The following is a 25,792-nucleotide window of genomic DNA, read 5'->3' as shown; positions in this document are numbered from 1 at the left end:
CCAGGTCCTTTCCAACCTCATATTTCTCCGAATTTATTACCTGTGCAAAAGGGGTCTTCTGCATCCCCTGCTTTTGTTCCAGACTGCCGGCCTCATTAGGCCTAGTGATGAGGATTATATGTCATGCTGCAGTCCTTGGATAAAACTTAAAAATCTCCATAACCAAAGGGCTTGGCTTAGAAGGCAGCATCGCAGTGTGATACGAGTCTCAGCCCAAGTTCTGATTCTAGCTCTGTTATTACCTTACTGTGTGACCTTAAATCAGCAACTTCACCTCTCTGGTCCTCGGTTTCCTCAACTATAAAACAGGGGGTTTGGACCAGATGCTAAGGTTCTGCGAATGGAAGTACAAAACCAACAGGGTTCAATATTTTGATTAAGCATAAGCCTTCTAGATACAGCGGTCCCTCTGCTTAAGTACAGATCCAGCTCCCAATCTTTGTTTTTGCAACAATTCCTTTAAAGGAGATGAAAGTCTTTTTTGAAATTTGTAATAAGGGATCATAAAATGTCACGACTTTTTATGATTTGCAGCAAATCTCGGAGAAACATACTTGGAAAAATAAACACTTCATATTTTATAGGGGAGAGAGAAATGGTTCCTTTCCTTCCACAAAAAGCAGTAATTTCACTGAGAGCCATCACTGCAGAAGTGTTTGCAGAGACCTGTTACCCTCAAAGCCCTGCGCTCACGTGGCACGGTGTTTGAGATGGAAATGACCCACGCCCCTGCTTTTATCCGAAGGGGAATTGCGCTTCAAGGATTTTCATCGTCCAGAAATCTCATCTTGCTTTGACATCCCGAGACACACTCCCATCACATCTCTAGTGCCCCTGAATTGAACGGTGGGAAGTCAGTGCATATTTCCCCCAGCTGTATTAACGCCTTTATGGTGCACAGTTGATAAGCCTGATTGTATATGAGTCTGAAAGAGCACTTCCAGTGGGCAAGTAACTGGGGGACTCTTTCAATCCAAGAGCCTGGCTTCCTGTGTGGTGGAGCGTGTTTGGGGTGCACTTTGGGGTGTACTCCAAGGAGGGAGACTGAGGGGTCCTTTTCCAAGGCATAGGCTCCTGTCCTGCCGGGCAGCTCACCAACAGGATGAGGGCTATGCTCATACAGTTCCACTCACCAGCGAGGAAACCAGCCTTCCAGGGGGCAAAACAACCTTTGGAAACATCCTCACGTAGGATTTATCTGGAAGTGCTCCAAAGACAGATTCGCCTTGGCTTTCACGCAAAATGGAGGAGCTGGTGAATAGTGGCTTTGCCTCACTCTGTGAAGGGACAGTAGACACACGTGCCTGGGACGTTGATCTCCTGACTGTGCCGGGTTTTGTTTTATAAATAAAAACATCGCCCCACTAGGGAGCCTGGTGTAAAAGCCAGCATTTTTGCCTCCAGCCCTGTGACACTGGCAGGCCTGCAGGCGACCTCAAGAAGCCACAGCCAGTCTCTGCGGACCACCGGCCCTTCCTCAGGCCACACCGTGCCTGGCATCTACTAGACAAGGTTCTCACAGCTTGTCTTTACTGCGTGTGCATTTTTTCCTCCTTAAAACTACAAAAAGAGTACACACTTAAAGGAAAAAGCACATTCGTGTAAAGTAAGAAGTCCAAGTCCGTCCCCCCAATAACCCTCCCCTTTCCTTAGAGGTAATGACTTAACATTTGATGAGCACCCATCCAGTGGATCTATATACATACATAGGTGTATATATTATGGATTATTCCTATATATTACAACACAGATGGCTTCATTCAACCAAAATGAGATAATACTATAAGACTGTCTGTAACATGCTTCTTTTCCCTCAACATTTACTAATTAGTAACCTTCCATGTCAGTATATGCATAGAAACATGTTGCTTTTTTATAGCTGAATGGTATAATATGGGGTTTAACCATTCCCCTCTTGGTAGACATTTGGGTCTCTAATATTTCACTCTTCCAAATAAACCTGCAGAGAATAGCCTCATAACATATGCTCACAGGCATCTGGCCATGTTTATTAATAACTACAATGAATTTATTTGAAGATATGCTCCCCTGCCACACACACACACATGCGCAACGCAGCCCTGAGTTATGAGGTTAATTTATTGAACATTTCTTAACTCCTTGGTACCCCCTTCACACTGACCTATTCAGATATTTGCCTTAAGAACTAGACATGTTTTCTTCATGCACTCAGCCCCCTGTTTCAGGAGGGGAATTGCCTGGAGCTGTTCCCAAGGGCCCGGGAGCGTGGCTGCCTGCTTTTCTCACCCTTGTGCTTCATGGACCTGGCTGACCTACATTCAACCCTCTCACTTTCCACTTGCTTGGAGGCAGGAAGTTGAATTCTGCCAAATACCATCAAAGGGATGGTTTTGTACAAACTGAAACCTTCCCCTGCAGCACCTCTAGGGGTGTGTTAGTTTCCTAGGGCTGCTGTAACAAAATATCACAAACTTCATGGTTTAAAACAACAGAAATGTATTCTCTCAGGGTTCTGGAGGCCACAAGCGTGAAATTAGTGTCACTGAGCCAAAATCAAGGTGTCAGCAGGCCCACATGCCTTTTGGAGATTCTGGGAGTATATGTGAGGGGGAGGGAGTCTGTTTCTTGCCTCTTCCAGCTTCTGGTAGCTGCTGGCATTCCTTGGCTTGTGGCTGTATCACTCCAGTCTTCAAGGCCAGCACCTCCAAATATCTCTTTATTCCGTCTTCACATGGCCTTCCTTCTCTGTGTGTGTCAAATCTCCCTTTGTCTCCTCCTTCCAAGGATTCATGTGACTGCATTGAGGGCCTTCTGAGTAATGCAGGATGACCTCCTCATCTCAAGAGCCTTAACTTAATCACATCTGCAAAGACCCTTTTGCCAAAAAAGGTCACATTGACAGGTTCCAGGGATTAAGACCTGATAGGTCTGGGGACATCCTTCGGCCTGCTACTGTGGGATTTTCCAACCTCTTTTCCAGAATACTTTAACTTACGGCTGGGGCACACTTGATATTTCCTTTGAACTTTGGAAGAATGTATTTTCATTCATAAGGAAGACAGAAAGAGATGTTATTTCTCTCTGTGCATTGAAAAATGGGCTAGACAGTGCAGGTCAGACAGAAAATCTTTGGCTGACAAGTTCTTTCAACTGGAGACTACATGGCATGAACCGCATGTACAGCTGCTATGAATTAAATTACAAACTTGTCTGTCTTCCCTTTTTAATTTGGAAATACTTAGCCATATAATAGTTTGGATGCCCTTGCTGGAAGGAGTTGAGACGCTGTCTGTTCTACCTTACCTCCTGCAGATCAAACCACATCCCAGCCATGAAATTCAACTTTTAAACCTGCCCAGAGGATGTACGTACAAATGTTTTACTGTTGTGAAAACAGTGGGGGGCGTTGGGCGATAATAAGGGCATAAGGCCAGGAGCAGCACATACCTCCCAGGTGGTTGGTGGCATTAAAATAAAAGGATGAGGTTCGTGAGCACACACTTAACTGACAAGAGTGTCAGCTCCTTCAAACTCGCCGGTGTGAAATGCCTATTATAGTTTTGGACCTGGCCCTGCCCTTGCCATGTGAACGCTAATGTCTTGTACTTCCATTTCCCAATTTCACAGCAGACCTGCATACTCATAAATTAAACTGCATCGCTCAGCATTATCGTGTGCATTCTAGGATTTAGTCCAAAATGGCCCAAACTACTGCCTATTTCAGCAGAACTCCCTTTGGCCACCGCATGTTAATATAGAGATATTAGGACAGTGATTTGGGAGTGCAGACCAGGCAGGCAGCAAACACAGTTCCCTGCGCAGAGGTCCGCCAGCAGACAGGAGTGACCCAGGGAGATGACACTGGCTGATGCTGCTGCTGCCTTTCAGGTGGGGCCTGCGCGGACCTGCCCTACCAGAAACACAAGAGGTGGTGTGTCGGCCAGTCTTTCTTCTCATAAAGAACCTTGAATGCCTAGAGTTTAAAAAATAAGAAATCAATTGAAAGAAGTGAAATAAAGAAAGCCCTGAATAGGGCTGGTATATGTCACTTTCTAAGCCAGTCAGGGGAACTAAAAAACTAAAAAACGTACTAGAATGCCCACCACTGAACCAGGGTAAAGGAAATATAGGGATGCTTGGCTTCCCAATATAATAAACACTGATACATTTGTAATCAAAATAATACAACTACTTCAGAAGGGCTTTTTAATAAAAAGTTACAGCTTCATCCCTACCTCCTTGCCTACCTCTGAAAGGTAGCCTCTTTAGTCTTTTTAAATTATTTGGGGGATTAAAGGCACAACTCTAAATTGTACCCTGATAAGATAGCCACTGAGTCCCATTAAGAAGGATTGACTTAATTCGCTTATCCTCTGCACCCTACCTTCCTTCCTCCTCTCATTTTTGATGGTTCTGTTATTTTTTATTATCTTATTGTTACCTTTTTACTTTAAATAATATACTTTCATTTCTTGAGACACAAATGATGAATTGCTTTCCCAATATCTATCTCCCCTTCTTTCTTACAAACAAACTCAGGTTTGTTGAAAGCAGCAATGTGCCATCTAAAAAAACTACACTTCTCAGTTTTCCTTGTGATAGGGACAGTCATGTCACTGTGTTCTGGCCACTGTGATATAAGCAGCTGTTGGATGGGGCTTCAGGAAAGCTCTTTATAAGGGGAGTGACTCAGCAGGTTGGCCTCTTTTGCCCTTCATCCCACTGCCACTTCCTTCTTCTTACTTGGAACACAGGTATGATGGCTAGAGCTGTAGCAGCCATCTTGTGACCATGAGACCAGATGAGGCATATTCTAAGGATGACAGAGAAATCTAGCGGGATCCTGGGATACTGGTGATATCAGAGCTGCTGCACTATCCCTGAACCACCTACCTTCCAGCTTCATTTTATGGGAGAGAAGTTTATGCCCTGTCTTGTTTAAAGCGCTACTTTCCCCATATCTATTATTCACAATCAAATCTCTGTTTCTTATTCCTAAACTGTAATCAGTATCTAGACTCTCTGTGAGGTAAGAGGAAAATACTGGAACTTCTCCTCTTGGTCCCATTTTTCTTTCCCTAACCATTTCCCTTCTGGTGGCTGTATTCTTACATTACCAAGGGTGTTAACATTATCTTTCTATAATGTATTCACAATTAAGCCTTCTGTGCCTTTCACTAAATTGACTCTAAAAGTTGAACACCATTAAATAGCATTTAAGTCATTTTGACTACATGAATGTTCACTCCAGGGTCAAGTAGCCCTGGACCACTCAAAGGGAAGTATCAGTCAAATGAATTTTCTTTTCTTATATTCCATCAGGGCTTAAAATTGTATCACATTATAATTTACGTTATATTATTAGGTAGCTTTTTGTTTTATTCGGATTTTTTTCTGGTTACAGTTGAGAGAGAAAGCTTTCACTGTAACCTCAGTGTACCTGGCCTCTCAGCATGCACCTTTTACTTAGAGGCCCACCTTCTCCTCTTCTGCCCTGGGCTGTGCTCTGCAGCCTGCACAGCTCTCATCCTAGCTTCACCAGCCTCCTAGGTTGGATCCCTTTCTTTCTACTTTATTCGTTTTTCTTCCTTGTTTTGCTGGAACACACTGTCAATGAACTTCTTAAGAAAGAGTGCCTCAGAGGTAAACTTTGAGTCCATTCATGTCTAAAAATGTATTTATTCTGTCTTTATACTGAAATGAGAGTCTAGCCGGATAGAGAATTCCAGATTCAAAGTCATCTTCTCTCAGAAGTATGCAGCCATTGCTCATTATCTTTGGCATCTAATGCTGTAAAGGAAAGGTCAGATGCCAGTCTTATTTTCATTCCTTTGTCTATGAACTTTCTTATTCCCTAGAAATCCTTAGCATCTTTTCTTTATCCTTAGTGTTGCAATATTTCAGGTCAAGTGTATTAGCAATTAGGTTGATTTTGGTTGCAAGTCCCAGGACACCAACTCAAAGCTGCTTAATGGTTAAAAATTTACTGGCTCACACAAACACATGAAAGGATGCTCAACATCACTAATCATTAGAGAAATACAAATCAAAACTACAGTGAGGTATCACCACACACCGGTCAGAATGGCCATCATCAAAAAATCTACAAACAATAAATGCTGGAGAGGGTGTGGAGAAAAGGGAACCCTCTTGCACTGTTGGCAGGAATGTAAATTGAAGCAGCCACTATGGAGAGCAGTATGGAGGTTCCTTAAAAAACTAAAAATAGAACTACCATATGACCCAGCAATCCCACTACTGGGCATATACCCAGAGAGAACTGTAATTCAAAAAGAGTCATGTACCACAATGTTCATTGCAGCTCTATTTACAATAGCCGGGACATGGAAGCAACCTAAGTGTCCATCGACAGATGAATGGTTAAAGAAGATGTGGCACGTATATACAATGGAATATTACTCAGCCATAAAAAGAAAGGAAATTGAGTTATTTGGAGTGGGGTGGATGGACCTAGAGTCTATCATACAGAATGAAGTAAGTCAGAAAGATAAAAACAAATACCGTATGCTAACACATATGTATGGAATCTAAAAATAAAAAAAAGAAAATGGTTCTGATGAACCTAGGGGCAGGACAGGAATAAAGATGCAGACATAGAGAATGACTTGAGGACACGGGGAGGGGGAAGGGTAAGCTGGGACGATGTGAGAGAGTGGCATGGACATATATACACTACTAAATGTAAAATAGATAGCTAGTGGGAAGCAGCTGCATCGCACAGGGAGATCAGCTCAGTGCTTGGTGACCACCTAGAGGAGCAGGATAGGGAGGGTGGGAGGGAGATGCAAGAGGGAAGAGATATGGGGACATATGTATACGTATAACTGATTCACTTTGTTATACAGCAGAAACTAACACAACATTGTAAAACAATTATACTACAATAAAGATGTTAAAAAAAATTTACCAGCTCACATAACTGAGATGCCTAGTTAGGATTGACCTTAGGAGCAGTTTAATAAGGGCTCTGGCTCTATCTCTCTGTGATTCTCTTGGTTTAGGCACCCGGGTAGGTCTCAAAACAATCCTGATAGAACAGAACACAAGGAAGCAAGGCAGAGGTTAATGAGCAACCAGTGCAGTCAGACCCTGGCATCAGAGAAGGCTCACCAAAGGAGACCTTTTATGTGTAGATTTTAATTGGGGTAAAATACACATAATATAAAATGTATCAGCTTAGCCATGTCTAAGTATACAGTTCAGTAGTGTTAAATACAGTCACACTGTTATACAACCATACCCCAAACTGTAACATCTTGCAAAACCGAAACTGCACAACTCCCCATTCCCTCCTCCATCCAGCCCCTGGCAAACACCATTCTATTCCCCATCGCTATAAGTTTGACTGCTCTAAGTACCTCATGTAAATGGAATCATACAGTATTTGTCTTTTTCTGATGCTTGTTTCAGTTAGCAGTGTCCTCAAGTTTCACACATACTGAAGCATGTTTTAGAATTTCCTTTTTTGAAGGCCAAATAATAGTCCACTGTATGTAAATACCACATATTGCTTATCTCTTTATCCATCAGTGAACCCTTGGTTTGCTTCCACGTTTTAGCTACTGTGAATATTGCTGCTCTGAACGTGGGTGTACAAACATCCTTTTTTTTTTTTTTTTTTAAAGGGCTTCAAATGCTTGGCTTATTTATTTGTTTGTTTGTTTATTTATTTATTTTTGGCTGTGTTGTGTCTTCGTTTCTGTGCGAGGGCTTTCTCTAGTTGCGGCAAGCGGGGGCCACTCTTCATCATGGTGCGCGGGGCCTAGTTGCTCCGCGGCATGTGGGATCTTCCCAGACCAGAGCTTGAACCCATGTCCCCTGCATTAGCGGGCGGATTCTCAACCACTGCACCACCAGGGAAGCCCCCAAACATCCCTTTGAGACTTTGTCTCCAATACTTTTTGGTATATACCCAGAAGTGGAATTGATGAATCATATAGAAATTAAAGTTTTTAATTTTTTGAGGAACCCCCGTACTGTTTTTCACAGTAGCTGCACCATTGTACATTCCTACCAATAGTGCACAAGGGTTCCAGTTTCTCCACATCCTCATCAACACTGGTTGCTTTCTGTATTTTTGATAGTAGCCACGCAAATGGGTATGAGGTAGAATCTTATTGTGGTTTTGATTTGCATTCCCTAATGATTAGTGATGTTGAGCATCTTTTCATGAGCTTGTTGGCTATTTGTATATCTTTGGAGAAATGTATATTCAAGTCCTTTTTTAATTGGGTTATTTGTTTCTGTTGTTGTTAAGGAGACCTTTTATGTTGCCCTAATATATGCTGAGTGCTAGGGGAGCAAAGTTAAATAGATACAAATGGGTAGAAAGGGCATTCTAGGCAGAGGGGCCAGCAGGAGCAAAGGCACAGATGACGGTGCGGATGTGTTGAGGCTTCCTCAAGTCACCAGGCTGTGTTGGGCCAAAGGCACAGACAGGCAGGCAGCTGGCACTGAAGCAGGAAAGACACAGCTGTCCCCGCCTGTGGAGAGGTGGAGCGAGGTGCATGTCCCCCCCGGCGAGCCATCAAATATGCGAAGACGGTCCCACCAGATACAGAGCTGCCCTCAGAGAGGTCCCTGCGGGGATATAGGGACAGTGAATGCAGTTGAGATGGGTCTGTTAAGAGGCTCAGGAGGCAGTTTCCCCCGAGATTAGGTTCTGAGGGCCCAGTGTCAACCAAAAATCATGTTTGTTCACAATAGTCCCTGGAAAATTCCCAGTACAGTGGCCACATTGGGGTCTAACATACCACCCCTCCCTGGGTCCCACCCAGCAGGATGCCCTCAAGCACAGGCGCAGTGCCTCTCTCCAGCTTGCAACCCAGATGGAGTGGGTGCTTTGGCTTTAGGGACCATGACATGCAGAAGGTCCCTGTCTTCTCACACTGGGGTCACACTTGGCCTGCAGAATTGCACGCACTGTGAGGCACAGCCAGAACCAAGGCCTCCTGCGGTATATCTGTTTGGACGCTTCGAGCCACAAGTAACCGAATACCTGACCAAAAGTAGCTGTAGCAATGAAGGTATTTTAGCAGCTCAGTGATAAAATCTAGAGTAAATCAGTGACTTGATGAGACCATCTCTGGGTGGTCCTTCACCTCTGCAGCTCTCTAGGGCTTCCCTTTGCGGTGACAGGGGGCCGGGGCAACCCCGGTGGCACATCTTACACCGCAGTGTCCAGGGCGGGGAGGGGCAGAGAAAGGGCCTCCCCGTCGCTGCTGTTTCAGCGGGTGGGAACGTCTTTCCCAGAGGCCTCCAGGGTCCTCCTGTTAAATATCATTGGCTGGGGCTGAGTCACATGCCCACACCCGACCAATCACAGCAAAGGGGACAGACTGCCATGGCGGACGTGGTGCCGTGATTCCTGTGTGGATAGGTCCCCCTTGTCCCTGAACAAAACCGGGCTTGATAACAAGGAGAAGAGGACAGTCACTATGCCGCGGGAAGGACCAGCAGAACCTCTGCCACATCACGCTCCCTCTGGAACATCTGCTCATGGAAGACAGTGAGCTTAAGTCGTTTCATTCTGGCTACGTTTTCTCTTACACTTAAGTTATTATTTTGTTGATCTAGCGAGGCCAGCACATGCAGGAGAATTCACACGAGCCAGAGGCTGGTGGATGAAGCTTCCCTGTCTTAATTTTGGAGCTGATACCTCCAGGTGTCTATGTCTGGCTTTACCCCAGTCCCTGGGCATAAGGTGCTCTTGCTCTGTAATTCTTATGGCCTGACTGGATTCTAGCTCTACCCATTGACCTTGAGGCCCCGGGATCTGCCTGTTCCCCTGGAGCCAGGATCCTCCTTGCCTGGGCCTCTGGGCAGCCTCTCTGCTCCAACTCCCAGGAACCCTGTGCTCGTGCACGCACACTCATGGATTACCATGTATCACAATGTCCTGTAAAAAATGCCAGCAGCCAATGGCTACCAGATAAATACATTTGGTTCTTCAGCAATCATAGGAGCAAATTAACATCTTTGCTGGTTTTTTAATTCATGCATAGTAAAGAAAGCCACCAATTCCTGACGTCGTGGGAGGGAACCTGGTGCAGGTCAGCTGGAGTGTTGTGTATGACCTACAGGTAGATATGTTGGGCCTCTTTGATTCCCCCAGCCCAGACCCAAATCGGCTGGAACACTGGCTTCATTAAATCCTTGATGCTGTGCATGTAGAGCTCATGCCCTAAGATAAATAGTGGCCTCGTTTGGCCTGCTCTGGCAGGAACAGGTTGAATCTGTCATGGACAGTGGTGTCTTTACACAGGGTTGGCACACATGAATCCTGCTTGCTAACTTTGTAATGGAAGGCTTCCTCCTCTTCTCAAAAGCCATGTAGGAGATGTAGTCCTAATGTGTCTCTTTTGTTCATGTTCAGGGCACCCCCGTGGATGGATGTTGGGATATCCTCGTTTTAAAGAGAATTGGAGGGCTTGTTCAAAGTCATAAAGCTTGGAACAAAAAGCCAAGCATTTTCCATTCCAGGTGCAAGCACAGGCAGCCTCAGTTCAACGCAAGAAGAAGTGCCCCACGGGCTTCACTGTTTGAGTGTCCTTGTACGCATGAGAGATGTTGGCCTGTGCATGAGCTTCGGTGGGGACGTGGGCAGGGCCTGAGCTGCCTGTCCTGCTAATGGCTTCTGAAGCAGTAACTGAGGGAAGAAACAAGATAAGGTTTGTCTGTTAAAGACTCATAGAGACTGCAGTCATTCCTGTGAACTGCCCAGCATTTAGGCCTCATCTCTGGCCAACACAAAAGTGATTATGCATAACATTAAATATATGTTGGATGAACTTGGTTAAAATTTTTAATTAATTACCACCCGAAACCTGGCTCAGGTTTGATCTGACTTCATAGATCACTGCACAGATTTGCAGTTTTCTGCTCATGACCATCTCATTCTGCTTATAACTCAATAAAGAAGGGAAGATGGGCTGCTTGGCTTATAATTTCTGGAGGAAATTATATTACATGAGATGGGAAAGGATTGCTCTGGACCTGGTTATGTTGTGCCCAGTGAAATTCTCAAGTGAACACGTATCTTTTAGCAGTAAGGCTTGCCCGCATCTCCCCTCCTGTGGTTCACTGGGCCTCCACTGGCCTGACCTGCCCTCATGGAGGGCCCAGCCAGCTCCTCATCTTTATAGGTATTTTGGGAGCTCCCTGTCATCATCCTGATGCCTGGGGGAATTTGACAGCACTGGCAACTTGTTTTCTTTTTTAGTGAATGAATGAACAAGCAAGGTAAACAAGGTTGCCTTCTTTGTTAGAATTTTTACATTTGATTTTAAGACTGGTCCTAAAGTTCAATGCAAGGGGACTTGGGATAGAATAGAAAGCAGTTTGATGGAGCAGACACAGGGAGGGGTTGGAAGGTAAGTGGTGAGGCTGGTGAAACAGGTCATGACCAGGTTATAAGGGCCTATGGTTGCCACGCTAAGGAGTTTCAACATTATCCAGAATGTGGGTGGTCGGCAGGGGATTAAGCATGTTAAAAGATCCCTTGGGCAGCTGAGCCGAAGATGGATCAGAGGTGAGACTAGAGACAGGAGACCAGGTTAAGAGTGCACTCAGGTCCAACTGAGAAATAATGAGCCCCAATCCAAGGCAGCGACTGTGGAATTTGAGAGAGGGCTGGATCGTAAAGATGTTAACAGAGGTAGAACTGACAGGCTGTCAAGACCAGGGAGGGGAAGAGCCCACATTGCTGCTAGTTCTGTGGTTTGGGCCCTAGAAGGGCCCTGGTGCCATCCCCTGCCATCATTATGAACAGTTCTGCATTTTGCTGACAAATAGGGAAGCCCCTAGGGCTGTAGAGGGTGTGGGACTGCTTTCCCAACACGAACTGTGGCTCTCGCCCCCTGCTGGACTGGAGCGGGACCCTGGGCATGCACCCTGGACAAGGCATGGACAGAGACACAGAGAGGACAGAGGCGTCAGATGATGCCTTTGAGGGGCAATCAGGAATCAGGATCCTGGACGGGGCCCAGCCAAGGCAGCAGACACGATTCACGGGGTGAGTACAATATTCGAGTCCGGAAGGGAGCTGACACCCCACATGGAGGGACAGGAGTCTGCATGGGGTAAAATAAAGCAAACTGGAGACTAGGAAGAATTGGTTTTTGGAAGCACGGGGGAAGGGGGTGGGTGGGAGGGTGGACAAAGCTGGGGCTCTGCTATTCTGGTTTGAGGGATATTTCCTCCTCAGTTGCTTCTTCCTGCTTCAGCCTAGACCATGCCCTGAAGTGCCCGGTGCTCCCTGGCTCTCATTTTGATCTACTTTTCACTTGTACCTTGTCCCCCAATGAATGAGGTGAATATTACTTATTTGCCTTCCACTCTGCCTTAGAACCCCTGGGATCCCTGCCCTTAGGGATTTACAGCCTGCTAGGCTAGAAAAGTGTGGGGACTCAACCATATAGACAGAGTGTCACCTTGAAGAGGTCAGAGGAGGGAACACTGACTTCCAGGTGGGCCACCAGGAGGAGCTCTGCGGGAGGGTTGGTCTGGAAGAGATTCTAGCTCTAGGAAGTGGCAATAAACAGAGATCTCAGAAGCAGAAAGACTCAGAAGACACGTCAGAGCATGGCAGGTGGTCCCAGCTTGGTGAGGAGATGGAGCACATGTAGGGAACAGAGAGGGCAGTCAGGAGACAACTAGGAGACGTAGAATGAGGCCAGAATCTCCAGAGTTCTGACGCCAGATGAAGGACATGACCTAGCACATAAATGCCAATGGAGAACAAGTTACTGAAGACTTTATCACTGGCTTCGCATAAAGGCCCAGGTTTTATACAGTGCTTGGTGCATAGTAAACACTCAATAGTTGATCACATTCGTCTGAGTGATTGAACCCAAACTTGAGAACTAGTTAATCTGCTCAGCATATTGAGAAAAGATTGGATTGAGGCCAAATTGGTGGTGGGGAGGTGATTCCAGAGTTTCTCTCACCAAGTGTGGAGGCCCACACTGGGGGCAGGGGTGGGACTGTCCAGTCCATATCAACTGCCCCTCTCTGGGAACAGCATTGTACACTGGTGTGAGCCCCAGTGACCATGTCTGTATCACAGGACCCCATCCAGGCTGGGACCGTGACACTGCCCTGTCCCCTGTCCACCCTGAGGTCTCATGTTCAGCTCTTCCTTTATTCTGTGTGATGGCCTGGTGGCCTTCTAATCATTCCATGCTCCTTCACTGCTTTGCCTTTGGTGGGGAGGGGAACTAAGATGACCAGAGCTTCCTTCTCTTGTTTGCATTTTCCCTAATTGATACAAGAAAGTAATGAAATCCTATAGTAGGGCAGGTCTCGGTCGTGATGGAAGGTGACCTTATGCAGAGAACATTGGACACACTCGGAGGCTAATTGTATTGAGGGGACATGAGGAAGGATGGGGAGGTGTCATAGCTAACTGGCAGGTTTTGATCATGGGTGGCTGGAAACACAGATAAGGGGTACAGGCAGCCAGAAGCAGGTATGGGAGGTGATGAATTCTGTTTTGGACACACAGAAAAGTTAGAGGTTCTGGAGAAAGTCTTATGGGCCAGGCACTATTCTGAGTACCCTACATGGTCAACAGCAATTATCTTCGTGACAACCTGAGGAGGTATGTGTAATTATCTCCATTTTCCGTATGGGTCACTGAGGCTCAGAATGGTTAATTAACTGATAACTGCAGGGCTATTCACCAACTATTTCTGGCTCTCTAACTTTGGGACACAGAGTCAGATTGTATTTTCTAACTTGTTGAACTTGGGTGCTGTTGTTGGAAGTGACATGTGCCCATTTGAGGCCAAGTGACCTTCCAGAGCTGCCTTTTTCTCTGCTACAGTGATTGACTATATTCCAGGTAGTGACTCCTCCATCGACTTGAGTCCTGGATTGAGGGACAAAGATGAGGCAGGACAGAGCCCCCAGTGGGCATGGACTGGGCATGTACAGGAACATGAAATATACCTTCATTGGTTTAAGCTACTGAGATTTGGGGGTTGTTTGTTAATGCGCCTCACCTGGCCTCTGCTGACGGATACACTCAAGGTCATGCCGTTGGGAAGTGCTTGTTGGTTTTGAATCCACGTCTATCTGGCTTGTTATCAAGCCAGTGTGTGGCCACCCATGGACCTGTAGGGGCCCATAAGCAAGATCAGGACTAGAACAATAGATTTGGGTGTCGTCTCTACACATGGGTTAGGGAGTGGAGAGGAAGAGATAGGCTGTTAGTCTGTGGACTTTGGCATAAGGCTCATCTCTCTCCCTCATGTTCTTTCTATCCCGAGGGTTTGTGGCTGGCTTCACATGCCTGCTAAGTAGGACATCACTGCTGCCTGCCGGGTCTGGTGGTTCAGAGACGTTGGCTTGAGTTCGTCAACAGCTGCACACTTATAACGTCGCTAAAAACTTCATAAACTCTGAAGCCTGGAAAGAGCCCAAGTGGTTTGAGGTTTTGCTCACTTGTAAACGTTTGAGTATTGTGTCCACAAATTGCAAATTGAATAACTCAATTTTGAGGCACAGCTGTTATTTGGAAAAGACCCATCTAGGAGTGCAAACTCCTTGCAGAATGATTGGGCTTCATTTTTGTCAAGTATCAGAAGACCATTAAACTGCCAAGCCATATGGCAGATGCCCACTCGAAGCAGAGTGCAACAGCACACCATAATGAATCTGTCTTGGGGGTAAGGAGATAGGACAGAGTCTGGCTTTTGTGATCTACAGAAAAGCAGATTCATTGCTGCACATTTCAGCCTTCTAGAGTCCTAAGTAAGGATTTTTCCTCCCATGAAAAATTCATAGAAAAAATTAAGTGATGGTAGAATTTTTTTTTCCTTTCAAACAATATCTATTTGAGTTTCTGGATATAAAATAGGTTTAACTGGGGCAACAGGAACTTCTAAAAGTTTATACACTTTTCATTCCTTTAGATCCAAATTCAATAAACATTCATTAGGTATCAGTATATCAGTTTGAATTAGGTTTAGCTGCATATAACAGAAAATAGAAAATAATAGTGGCTTAGGAGGTTATTTCTCTACCCAGTAAAAAAAAAAAAAAAACCTGGAGGTCGGCAGTCCAGGTCCTCAGGGTCCTGACTTTCTCTTGGCTTATTCTCTGCCAGACCTAGAGTTGATCCTCATCCTCAGGGTCCAATCTAGTTGCCACACCCCAGCCATCACATTCTAGACAGGAGGAGGGGAGAAGAGGAGAAAGGCATGCCTTTCCCTTTTAAAAAGAGTTACTAACACATATATATGGAATTTAAGAAAAAAAAATGTCATGAAGAACCTAGGGGTAAAACAGGAATAAAGACACAGACCTACTTGAGAATGGACTTGAGCATATGGGGAGGGGGAAGGATAAGCTGTGACTAAGCGAGAGAGAGGCATGGACATATATACACTACCAAACGTAAGGTAGATAGCTAGTGGGAAGCAGCTGCAGAGCACAGGGAGATCAGCTCGGAGCTTTGTGACCGCCTGGAGGGGTGGGATGGGGAGGGTGGGAGGGAGGGAGACGCAAGAGGGAAGGGATATGGGAACAGATGTATATGTATAACTGATTCGCTTTGTTATGGGGCAGAAACTAACACACCATTGTGAAGCAATTATACTCCAATAAAGTTGTAAAAAAAAAAAAAAAAAAAAGAGTTACTGGAAGTCCCACCCAACACTTCTATTCATAGATCACTGGCCAGGCCTTAGCCACGTGGCTTCACCCTGCTGAAAAGGAGACTGGGAATGTAGCAGCATGCCCAGCCAGGAGAGTGGATGCTGGGAGCTCACCAGCAGACTCTGCCCTACCTGATGTCCTCGATATCCGTTCTTCCTGAAAGATTGGGAGGAAGGGGCCAGATTTCCTTTATCCCTGTACCTCCAAGGCACTAGCACAATAGCTGGCATGTGATCTGCTACTCTGCAGTCCTCAGAGCAGACCCCAGGCACCTCTTCTCACCTTCTACCTTCTCTTATATCTTCTTTGTTTAAAGTTGGCAAGTTGGGCTTCCCTGGTGGCACAGTGGTTGAGAGTCCACCTGCCAATGCAGGGGACACGGGTTCGTGCCCCGGTCCGGGAAGATCCCATATGCTGCAGAGCGGCTGGGCCCGTGAGCCATGGCCACTGAGCCTGCGCATCCGGAGCCTGTGCTCCGCAACGGGAGAGGCCACAACACTGAGAGGCCCTTGTACCACAAAAAAAAAAAAAAAAAAAAGATGTTATTCTAAAGTTGGCAAGTTGGTTGCGATTTGGGGCATGTTTCTTCTTCATTTTCAGATGTTTTTCCTACCTGAATGACATTAAACTATTCATTCCTCTGTTTCTCAATATCAGCTCTTAACTCAATTCCAGGGATAAGTGATGCTTTGAGTTGATTGTTATGGTTGGAGCTAGACAGAAACCACAGCAGTGGTATGTGGGAGTGGCCTTTTTTGGGAGCATTCTTCTCTGGTGACAACTCAAGCTGGTCTGACTGAGCTGCTGCTTGCCAGGCGGGGGATGCTGACGCGTTCCTAAAGCCTGCCAGGTTTTGATCAGTGGGTGACTACAAAATGGTAGGCTCTTTTTCAAACAAGGTGAATAGGTATGTGGAAGCAGATGTGGGGATAACGAATTCTGTTTTCAGTATAATGAAAGAGGAAGGAGCTAATATTTCTGGAGAACCCCCTATGAGCCAGGTACTGTGCTAAGCAGATCAACTCTGATAACCCTCAAGACAGCCCTAGAAGGTATGTGTAATCATCTCCATTTTCCGTGTGACTGAGGCTCGGAGAAGTTGATTATACTCTACCAGAACACAAGCACCAACCCTTCCCTTCCAGGCGTGTTGAAAGAATCAGCGCCAATGTGTATAAGGTTTTCTGCCCAGTGCCTAGCCTGTCCCTCAGTAAACCCAGTAGCTGTTACTCAGTTCCTCCCTCCTATGACAGTTGAAATCAGTCCCATCTCCTGAGTGTGGGATTACAAGAGAGCTCGTTCCATTCCTTGGGCTCCTCCAAATCTGTTGAAAGTTCTCAAAACTGAAGAGCCAGGCTGCCTGCTCTCCTGCGACTCTCATAATTAGGACGAGTGCTTAATTGGCATGTTTGTTTCCTCCAAGGGGTGGCTGGCAGAGGATCCTCACACGACAGAGGAGGCTGGCTCTGCTTTTGTTCTTAGGAGCACTGTGTGACCATAGCAACAGCGAGTGAATCCGGCAAAGTTGAAAAGAAAAAGTGCCCAGAGTTTATGTGAAGGTTGATTTCCCCGAAGTTGATACTCTTGTGCAGATGGAAATGATCTCCCCGGGTCCTGAGAAATGTGCTCGGCAACCCCACAAATCCAAACCGTGCCTCTTGTTTTCTTTAAGACAAGGAGTCCGGTCAAGAGGTCTATGTAATGAAAGATGTTTGTAGAATCCATTTCCATTCTGCCCAAATCCATCTGCTTTATGTCTATAATAAACAGATAGTTTTCGGCCACTTTCCCGGGCCAGGTCCCGTTAGAGGCACTCACCACAGGGAAAGGTAAATCGCCTCCCAATTGATGAGCATTAGCTCATTATGTCCGCAGTGATGGCACTTAACCTTCCCGGCTCGCCTTTCCTTTCTGTGTCTCTGCGACGGCCTGTGACAAATGGGCCGAGGGGCACACACTTAGAATTTAGTACGTGTGGGGCACTGGCCAGCATCACATTACCCGGTGACTGAGGAGAAATGTAGGCAGCAGGAAAGGCCATCCTCTGGGAAGCTGGGGACTGCCTGACCTTTGCCAGGCAGAGGGGTCCCGGGGGGTAGCCATCCTGGGGCTTGCTTCCTGACACACCATCCTGGGAGCACTTGAGAGCTCTTAAAATCCTTCAGGGGTTCCTCATTGCCTATAGGATGAAATCTAGACTCCCCCTTGGGGGACTGCGTGATCCGTGCACCCCCTGCACCCCCGTCTTGGGCCACTCACCGACTTACACCACACACAGCCACATCTACGTGCCGTTAGTCCATCGCCCACCTTCAGTGGTGGTTTCTGAACCTTTGCAGTGCTGGTCCCTGTGCCTGACACACCTTTCCATATCCTCCTTATCAGCTCAATCCCTGTGCCCTATCCTGCCCCAGGCTGAAGGTCACTTCAGAGCGCCTGCCCCAAATAGGTAAGTGTATGAGTTCCTTATGGCTGCTGTAACAAATCGCCACAAAGTATTGGCTTAAAACAACACAATTTTATTTTCTTATGATTCTGGAGGTCAGGAGTCTGAAATCAAGGTGTCAACAGGGCTGCCCTCCTTCTGGAGGCTCTAGGGGCGAATCTGTTTCCTTGCTGATTCCTCCCACCCTGCTGGGTTCTGGCCCTCCCTCCATCTTCAAAGCCAGCAGCAGAGCATCTTCCTGCCTTCTGATCGCCGCTTTGGCCCTTACGTCTTCCTCTAGTGACCCTCCTGCTCCCTCTTATTAGTACCCTAATCATGTTAAAACTGGCCCACCCGGATAATCCAGGATAACCTCTGCATTTCTGATCCTTAATTTAATCGCACCTTCAAAGTCCCTTCACCTGGCAAAGCCACAGCTGATGACCTCCAGGGTGTAGGAATGACCTTGGTGTCAGTGTGGAGGAGGCTGGTATATCCCTATTGATGGGCTCCTGGCATCGAAGATGGCACAGCAAGGCAGGAATATGTTGTTTGCTTTCAGTCTGAGTTGGGTGGAGTGGGGTCTTGGGGAGGGGCCTTAGGTGCCCCTGGGAAGCTGGAAAGGTCAGTTTATATCCCTAGAAGGCCCAATCCATTGACTGCTTGGGACAGAAACAAAGAGAGGAGGTCCCCATCTGAAAAGGAGGATGCTTGGTCAGGGAGACTCCCTCATTCTCTCGTTTGTGCCACACGCATTCCTGAGTACCTGTGTGCCAGGCACCCTGCAGGAGTTGAGGGGCCTAGATGAATAAGAGACCTCCCTGGAGGAGTTCACCTTCTACTTGGGGGAAGAGAGACGCGGAAACAAGGCAGTGGCAGGTCTGTGGTCCATGAAAGAAGAAAGTGATAAAGTAACAGGTGCAGTTAGCATGATGGGGGTGTGGGGAGGCATTGGCCTCCAAGGAGAACACCTTGAAGGCAGGGGCGAGGAGGGCATTCGTTTCAGGTGGTCGGAAGAGCATTTACACCAGCAGGAGAAAGGAGCTGCGTGTTGTATTTGAGGAACTGGATGAAATGCTATCGGGATGACTGTGAAGTGGGAGGCGGTAAACTGGGGAGGGGGCGGGGTCCGGAGGTGGAATCTGTTTGCCTTGCCTCCAGTTTAATGATACATTCCAAGAAGACCCTATGCCACCTTCTCAACTTGTTAAATCCCTCAGCTGCAATTGCTGTTCACTCGGTGGACCTCTATTAAATGCTTATTGGTGAGAAGCCTTTCCCAGTAGCACAAGTCCCCCACGCTTGCTTCATCTCGCTAGATACTATGACATGATAGGGCAGATGAGTCACTTTTATAGCATGCGTCCGACCTTTGAGACGCGCTCAAATCGGAGCCTGGTGTATTCTCTGCTGAACCCCCAGAGGGAGTCCATTTCAGCCCTATCATTGTATTTCTCTGGGTTTGGGCTTGGGAGGGTGTTTAGTTGAAGCACGTTGGCGTAAACAGACGACGCAGGAGCACTGACCTCGTTCCTGAGCCTGGGAATGTGCACCCACTGCGACCTGCAGCCTGAGGTGCGGCTCAGACAGAGTCAGTCGCTGTCAGAGCAGCGTGGCTCAGTGTGACCACGCAAGGAAAGAAAAGACAGACACACACTTCCTATATATCATTTGTTCTCCTTCCCATCGTCGCACTGCATTGCATTGATGCCACCATTCAAACTAATGTTCTAATTTAGAGTTTTGGGGAACTTTGGAGAAAATGGATCAAAACCCAGGTTACCTGAGATGCTGCAGTTCCATGTTTGAAGGGCTCTAAAAAAAAATGATATTTTGTCAGATCGAAGTAGAATTTTGAAAGGCTTCCTAACAGTTGTAGAAAACGGCCAGCCTCTTCAGATACACTCATTTCAAGGCTGCTCTTGTGAGTAGCTCAGCACACACTGCAAATACTATCTCATTAAAGATCCGCCCTCCCCAGGAAGAAGCCAGGGCCAGCAGCTGTCATGCAGTCTGCTTTCTTCTCACGCAGCAGGGGGTGTCCCTGCTGCGTCAAAGTGGGAAGAAACCACAGCCCACCTATGTTGAGAGTTTTTTGTCCTCACACCACCATAGCTCAGAACGCTGCCAGAACAACTTCTCTATGCACCCAAGGAGGTGCTTAAGCCTTCCCAGTACCAGGAGGCAGGTCCACTCCCAGCTGGCCGGTGCCCTTTCAGTATCCACCCAGCCCTCCTCTGGGCCCACCCTCTTTGTCTTCTTACTCTGTAGCTTTCAGCACCTGGGTGAGGTTAAAGTAAAGCAGAAAACAGCCTGGGCTCCAAGGCAGGTTGGCTGATAGGGCTCTCCTGCCACTGAGGCACTGCCTCCTGGAATGTTCATGAAGGGCTTCACTGGAGTTAGGCCTTGGTTTGACTCCTAGTTCTACCTCTTACTGGCTGTGTGACCTAGGGCAAATGATAGTCCCTCTCTGAGCCTCAGTTTCCTCATATGCAAGATGAGGATAATATTACTTACACTGATAGGGTTGTTGTGAGAATAAATGAACTATGTATGGAGAGTGTCTGGGCCTGACCCTCTCAAAAAATGCTTGGGCCCCAGATAAAGACAATGAGTGAAATCAGAAAAGACCTGTAGATTAGATTATAGTCCTGGAGCAATGTTAATTTTCTGATTTTAATCGTTCTGCAGTTATATAAGAAAATGTCTTTGCTCTTAGAAAACACATCCTGAAGTATTTAAAGAGGTATTATGTCTCCAACTTATTCTCAAACATTTCAGAAAAAAAATATAGGTATTTACAGATATGTGTGTATATATGGAGAGGGAGAATGAATGTAGCGAATGTGGTAAAATGTTAACATTTTTGGGGACTCTGTGTAAAGGGTATATAGGAATTCTTTGTACAAATTTTGCAACTTTTTTTGTAAGTCTGAAATTATTTTAAAATAAGTTTTTAAAAAGTTCCAGTCTGCTCTGAGGCCTATGACTTCTATTTGGACTATCAGAGATGACATTTGGGGCATCTCACATATGCCTTTTGACCCTAAGGTGATCCATCAGAGCACAGGGAGGATGTAGAGGTTATGGGCAAAACATGGTCTTTGGGTCAGGCTGCCTGGCTTCCAGTCCTGGCCTTGCAGCTTCTAAGGTCCCTGAGCTGTATAAGTAACTACTCAGGATTGAGTTGAAAGCACTTGGTAAGATAAGAGCGGTACCTTGGTGTGGTGCTTGGCACAGGTCCTGGCCCATGGTGAACCTCCTGTACATGTTGTTATTGTTATTCTTGCCCCCTCAGTCATCCTACAAGCGAGAAGTAATGGCCTGGGTGTGGCTTAGAGACACTGATCTTGACCCTTGTCTTGGTGCCCTCTCCCTGACGTGAGTTTTTGTCCCAATGAAGGCAGGGTGGCTGCGGCGGCGAGTGTGAATGTGCCTGACAAGATGAAGAGCCGAATCCCCGTGGTGCTCCTGGCCTGTGGCTCCTTCAACCCCATCACCAACATGCACCTGCGCTTGTTTGAGGTGGCCAGAGACCACCTTCACCAGACAGGTCAGTCACGGGGCCCAGGCCCAATGGGAGAACTGGTGGGTTGGGCTTCTTGGGGTTTTGCTGGCTGCTGTCATCACCCCCATTATGAAAACTGTTCAGTTTATTCATTCACAGCATAACTGGTGACATCCATTTCCACCATCATATTCAGAGGGCTAACACCCCTTAGCCGTGTGACATGTGTACAAGTCATATCCCTGGCCATAGACTTGAAATGCTTCTCAGGACCCACTACCTCCCTGTCCACTTCACATTGACCATTAATGCTAAAAAGACAACTGGGCACGTTATAGAACCTGTGTCTCAATCAGGACATCCTTCCTGGGGCTCCAGGAAGCATTTACCCACACAGCCAGATGAATAGGTAGCATGTACCTTTGAGAACTCCTGCTACTCTTCAGTGGGTAAACAAACGTTCTATAATGGGGATTTTGACCCGTTCTCCTTGGAGCGAATAGATCTTAGACAATTACAAATTAACAGACTTGTATATAGGGCATTTCTAATACAGATGGCATGGCTTTGCCAGAAATATTTAATCAGCTGGAAATATTTAATCTCGAAATGTTCCATCTCCTTGACTTTCCATTTCATTATTAAGAGAGTAAATTGGCATTTGTAATCTGCACGATTATTTCTAAAGAATATGTCATTTATTTGTTGATGTCAGATACATATGAAAGTTTTATTCATTACGTATTTATGTATATCTTATGTATTCATATATGTATTTTGTATTTTTGCATTGCTCAAAAATGTTTGCTGTTTTTAAACCAAAATCAATTTCTATTTACTTTTAACATAGAAAAAAATAGTTGAGTAACATGTAAATCATTTCTTCAAAGAAATTACTTACAAATATTAATTTATTTTAAAGAATGTCTTTGTTTACAAAACATTTTTTAATTTCTCAAAAAGTGAAGTATTTATTTTTAGTAAATAAATAGCTCTGACATAGGAATAAAAAATCCAAACAGTTAACTTAAAACTGGTCAGTGAGCATTAGTAAGCCATATACCAAAGAAGAAATATAAATGGACAGTACACTTGAGAAAAGCTGCTCAACATCACTAATAGTCAATGAAAATGCAAATAAAAACATAAACACCCCAAGGTAATAAGCAACCATGAGGGCAGCTACTGTGACTGCTTGAGCACCACAGAATTGCCACCATCTGTCACTAGGCTTATAGCTGGTGCCCAATAACTATCCGTTGTGGTAGTAAATAGTTCTAGCCTATGAGATAGGCAAAGATTAAAGATTGTCAAAATTCAGTGCTGGCAGGATAGGGAGGGGAACAAACACTCATGTATTGGTAGTGATGGTAAATGATAAAACATTTTTGGAGGGCAACTTGGTTTTCCATAGAAAAAGAGAATTGAAGTCTATATACACATCCATAATGAGGAGAAAAATCAATCAATGGGAGTCAAACCAGAACTGATGCAGATGTTAGAATTAGCAGACTAGGACATTAAAGATTACAATAGTTATGTGACATGTGTTCAAAAATTAAGTAGAGACATGGAAAATATTAAAAGGACTCAAATATCTAGACATGAAAACTACAGTAGGTGAGATGAAAAATAAACTGGATAGGATTAACGACAGATTAGACACTGCAGAAGAGAAGGTTAGTGAACTTGAAGCTATAACAGTCTATCCAAACTGAAACAATCCAAAATGAAACATAAAGAGAAAAAAGAATTTTTAAAAATAAATAATATTGGTGAGATATGAGATAATTTAAATCATCTTAATATACTTGTAACTGAACTCCTAGAAGGAAAAAAAAACAAAGAACAGAAAAAATATTTGAAGCAGTAACCACTGAATTGTTTTCAAATTTGATGAAAACAGATTTAATCAAGTAGCTCAACAAACCCCACGCACAAGAAACATGAAGAAAACAACGCCAAGGTATATGATAATAAAGTTTCTCAAAACCAATAATAAAGAGAAAATCTTAAAGGCAGCTACAGAAGAACAAATAAAGAAGATAGCAGATTTCTTGTTTCTGAATTCAGCAAAAGGGAATTCAGTGGTACAGATCTTTAAAGTACTGAAAGAAAAAAAACATGTCAATCTAGGATTCTATATCTGGCAAAAATATCTTTCAAAAACAAAGGCACAGTAAAGACATTTGCAGATCTACAAAAGCTGAATGATTTCACCACCAGCAAACCTGCACCACAAGAAATACTAAAGTCCTTTAGGCAGAAGTAAGATGATACCAAATGGAAACATGTATCTACACAAAGGAATACAGAGCATTGATAACCACATGGGCAATTATATATGTTTTTTATTATTTAAATTTCTTTAAAAGATAATTGACCATTTAAACAAAAATGACCATATATTGTGGGGTTTATAACATATGTAGAAGTGAAATATATGACGGCAGTATCAAAACCTGGGAGGGGACAAATAGGAGAATTACTATTGTAAGGTTTGTATGCTCTACAGGGAGTGTTAAAATATCACGTAAAGGCAGACTGTGATGTTAAAGATATATGTTATAAACCCTAATGCAACCACTAAAATTAAAAAGCAAACAGTTATAACTCATAGGCTTTCAATGGAAATAAAATAGAATGAGAATATACTCAGTTAATCTAAGAAGGAAGAAAAAGGGGAACGGGGGGCCAAAGAATAGACGGGACCAATAGAAAGCAAATAACACAATGATAGACTTAAACCTAATCATATCACTAATCACTTTAAATATAAATAGTCTAACACATTCTGCTAAAAGGCAGGCGTTGTCAGATTGGATAAAATAAGCAGGACCCAACGACAATTATTTGATGCCTACAAGAAACATACCAAATATAAAGACACAGTTAGGTTCAAAGTAAATGAATAGACAACTATCCCATGCAAACACTAATTAAAAGAAAGCTGAAATAGCTCTAGTGTCAGAGAAAGGAGATTTCAGTGGTAAGAATATTAACAGGAATAAAGGAAGTCATTTCATAATTATAAAGAGGTCAGTTCTTTGAGAGGAAATAATAATCCTAAACCTTTTTAAAATGTAATAATAGAATATCAAAATACATAAGAATAAAAACATATAGAACAATAAGGAGAAATAGACAAATCCACAATTACAGTCTGATATTTTAAGTCTCTTCTCACTAATTGATAGAATAAATATGCAGAAAATTATTAAGGATATAGAAGACTTGAACAACACTATCAACCAATTCAACTTAGTTGACTTTCATAGAACACTTACCAAACATCAACAGAATACACTTTCCTTTCAAGGGCACAGAGAACATTTACCAAGATAGACTATATTCTGGGCCATAAAAGAAGCTTTGATAAATGTATAAGGCTTGAAATCCTACAAAATGTGTTCTCTGACCACAATGGAATTACATGAGAAATCAATAATAGAAAGATTTCTGGAAGATTCCCCAAATATCAAAATGGAATAACACACTTCTAAAAAACCCATGTGTCACAAAGGAAATCAAGATGGAAATGAGGAAATATTTTGAACTGAATGAAAATTAAAGTCGAGTATATCAAAAATTTGGGAATGTCACTAAAGCAATACTTAGGGGGAATTGTAGCACTAACTAAACACTATATTAGAAAAAAAAGAAAGGTTTTAAGTCAACGACTTCAGCTATGTTAAGAAATTAGGAATAGAGGAACAAATGAAACACAAAATAAGCATAAGAAAGGAAATAATGAAGAACAGAGCAGACATCAATTAAAGAGAAAACAGAAACACTTTACAGAAAATCAGTTGAACCAATAGTTGTTTCTTTGAGAAAATCAATAAAAGTTATAAACCTCTAGCCATACTAACAGGAAAATAAAGAGGAAAGACATAAATTGCTATTATCAGGAATGAGAGAGGTGACATAACTATAGATTTTGAAAACTTATATAGAAAATATAAGGGAATATTATAAACAACTTTATGCCTACAAATTTGATCCTTTTAAAAATTGGAATAGACAAATCCCTCAAAAGACACGCTACCAAAGCTCATTCAAAAATAGATTTCTTTTTATGAGAAGAAACAAGTAACCTACATAGCTTTATACCAACAAAAGAGGTTTAATTTGCGATTTAAAAAACATCCCACAAAGGTTCCTGGGAAGATGGCAGAGTAGGAAGCCACAGGAAT

At 44.3% G+C, this 25,792-nt stretch overlaps 1 protein-coding gene across 3 annotated transcripts in view; it reads left to right on the top strand.

Annotated features, from left to right (window-relative positions):
- NMNAT3 (nicotinamide nucleotide adenylyltransferase 3) overlaps nucleotides 1-25,792 on the top strand; it is a 116,147-nt gene that overhangs the window by 30,901 nt on the left and 59,454 nt on the right. For 2 of the 3 annotated variants that reach the window (XM_082625776.1, XM_082625774.1), the window contains exon 2: nucleotides 21,492-21,641. In XM_082625776.1, the coding sequence (XP_082481902.1) occupies nucleotides 21,533-21,641 (109 nt within the window). In that variant the 5' untranslated portion in view covers nucleotides 21,492-21,532. The remainder of the gene's footprint in view (nucleotides 1-21,491; nucleotides 21,642-25,792) is intronic. The other variant, XM_082625775.1, reaches the window with a different exon arrangement.

The sequence above is a fragment of the Mesoplodon mirus genome (genome assembly GCF_964341445.2).
Source record: "Mesoplodon mirus genome assembly, chromosome: 6".
Lineage (NCBI taxonomy): Eukaryota > Metazoa > Chordata > Mammalia > Artiodactyla > Ziphiidae > Mesoplodon > Mesoplodon mirus.
Note: the sequence above shows the minus strand (reverse complement) of the source record. Positions and strands in the feature narration are given on the sequence as shown.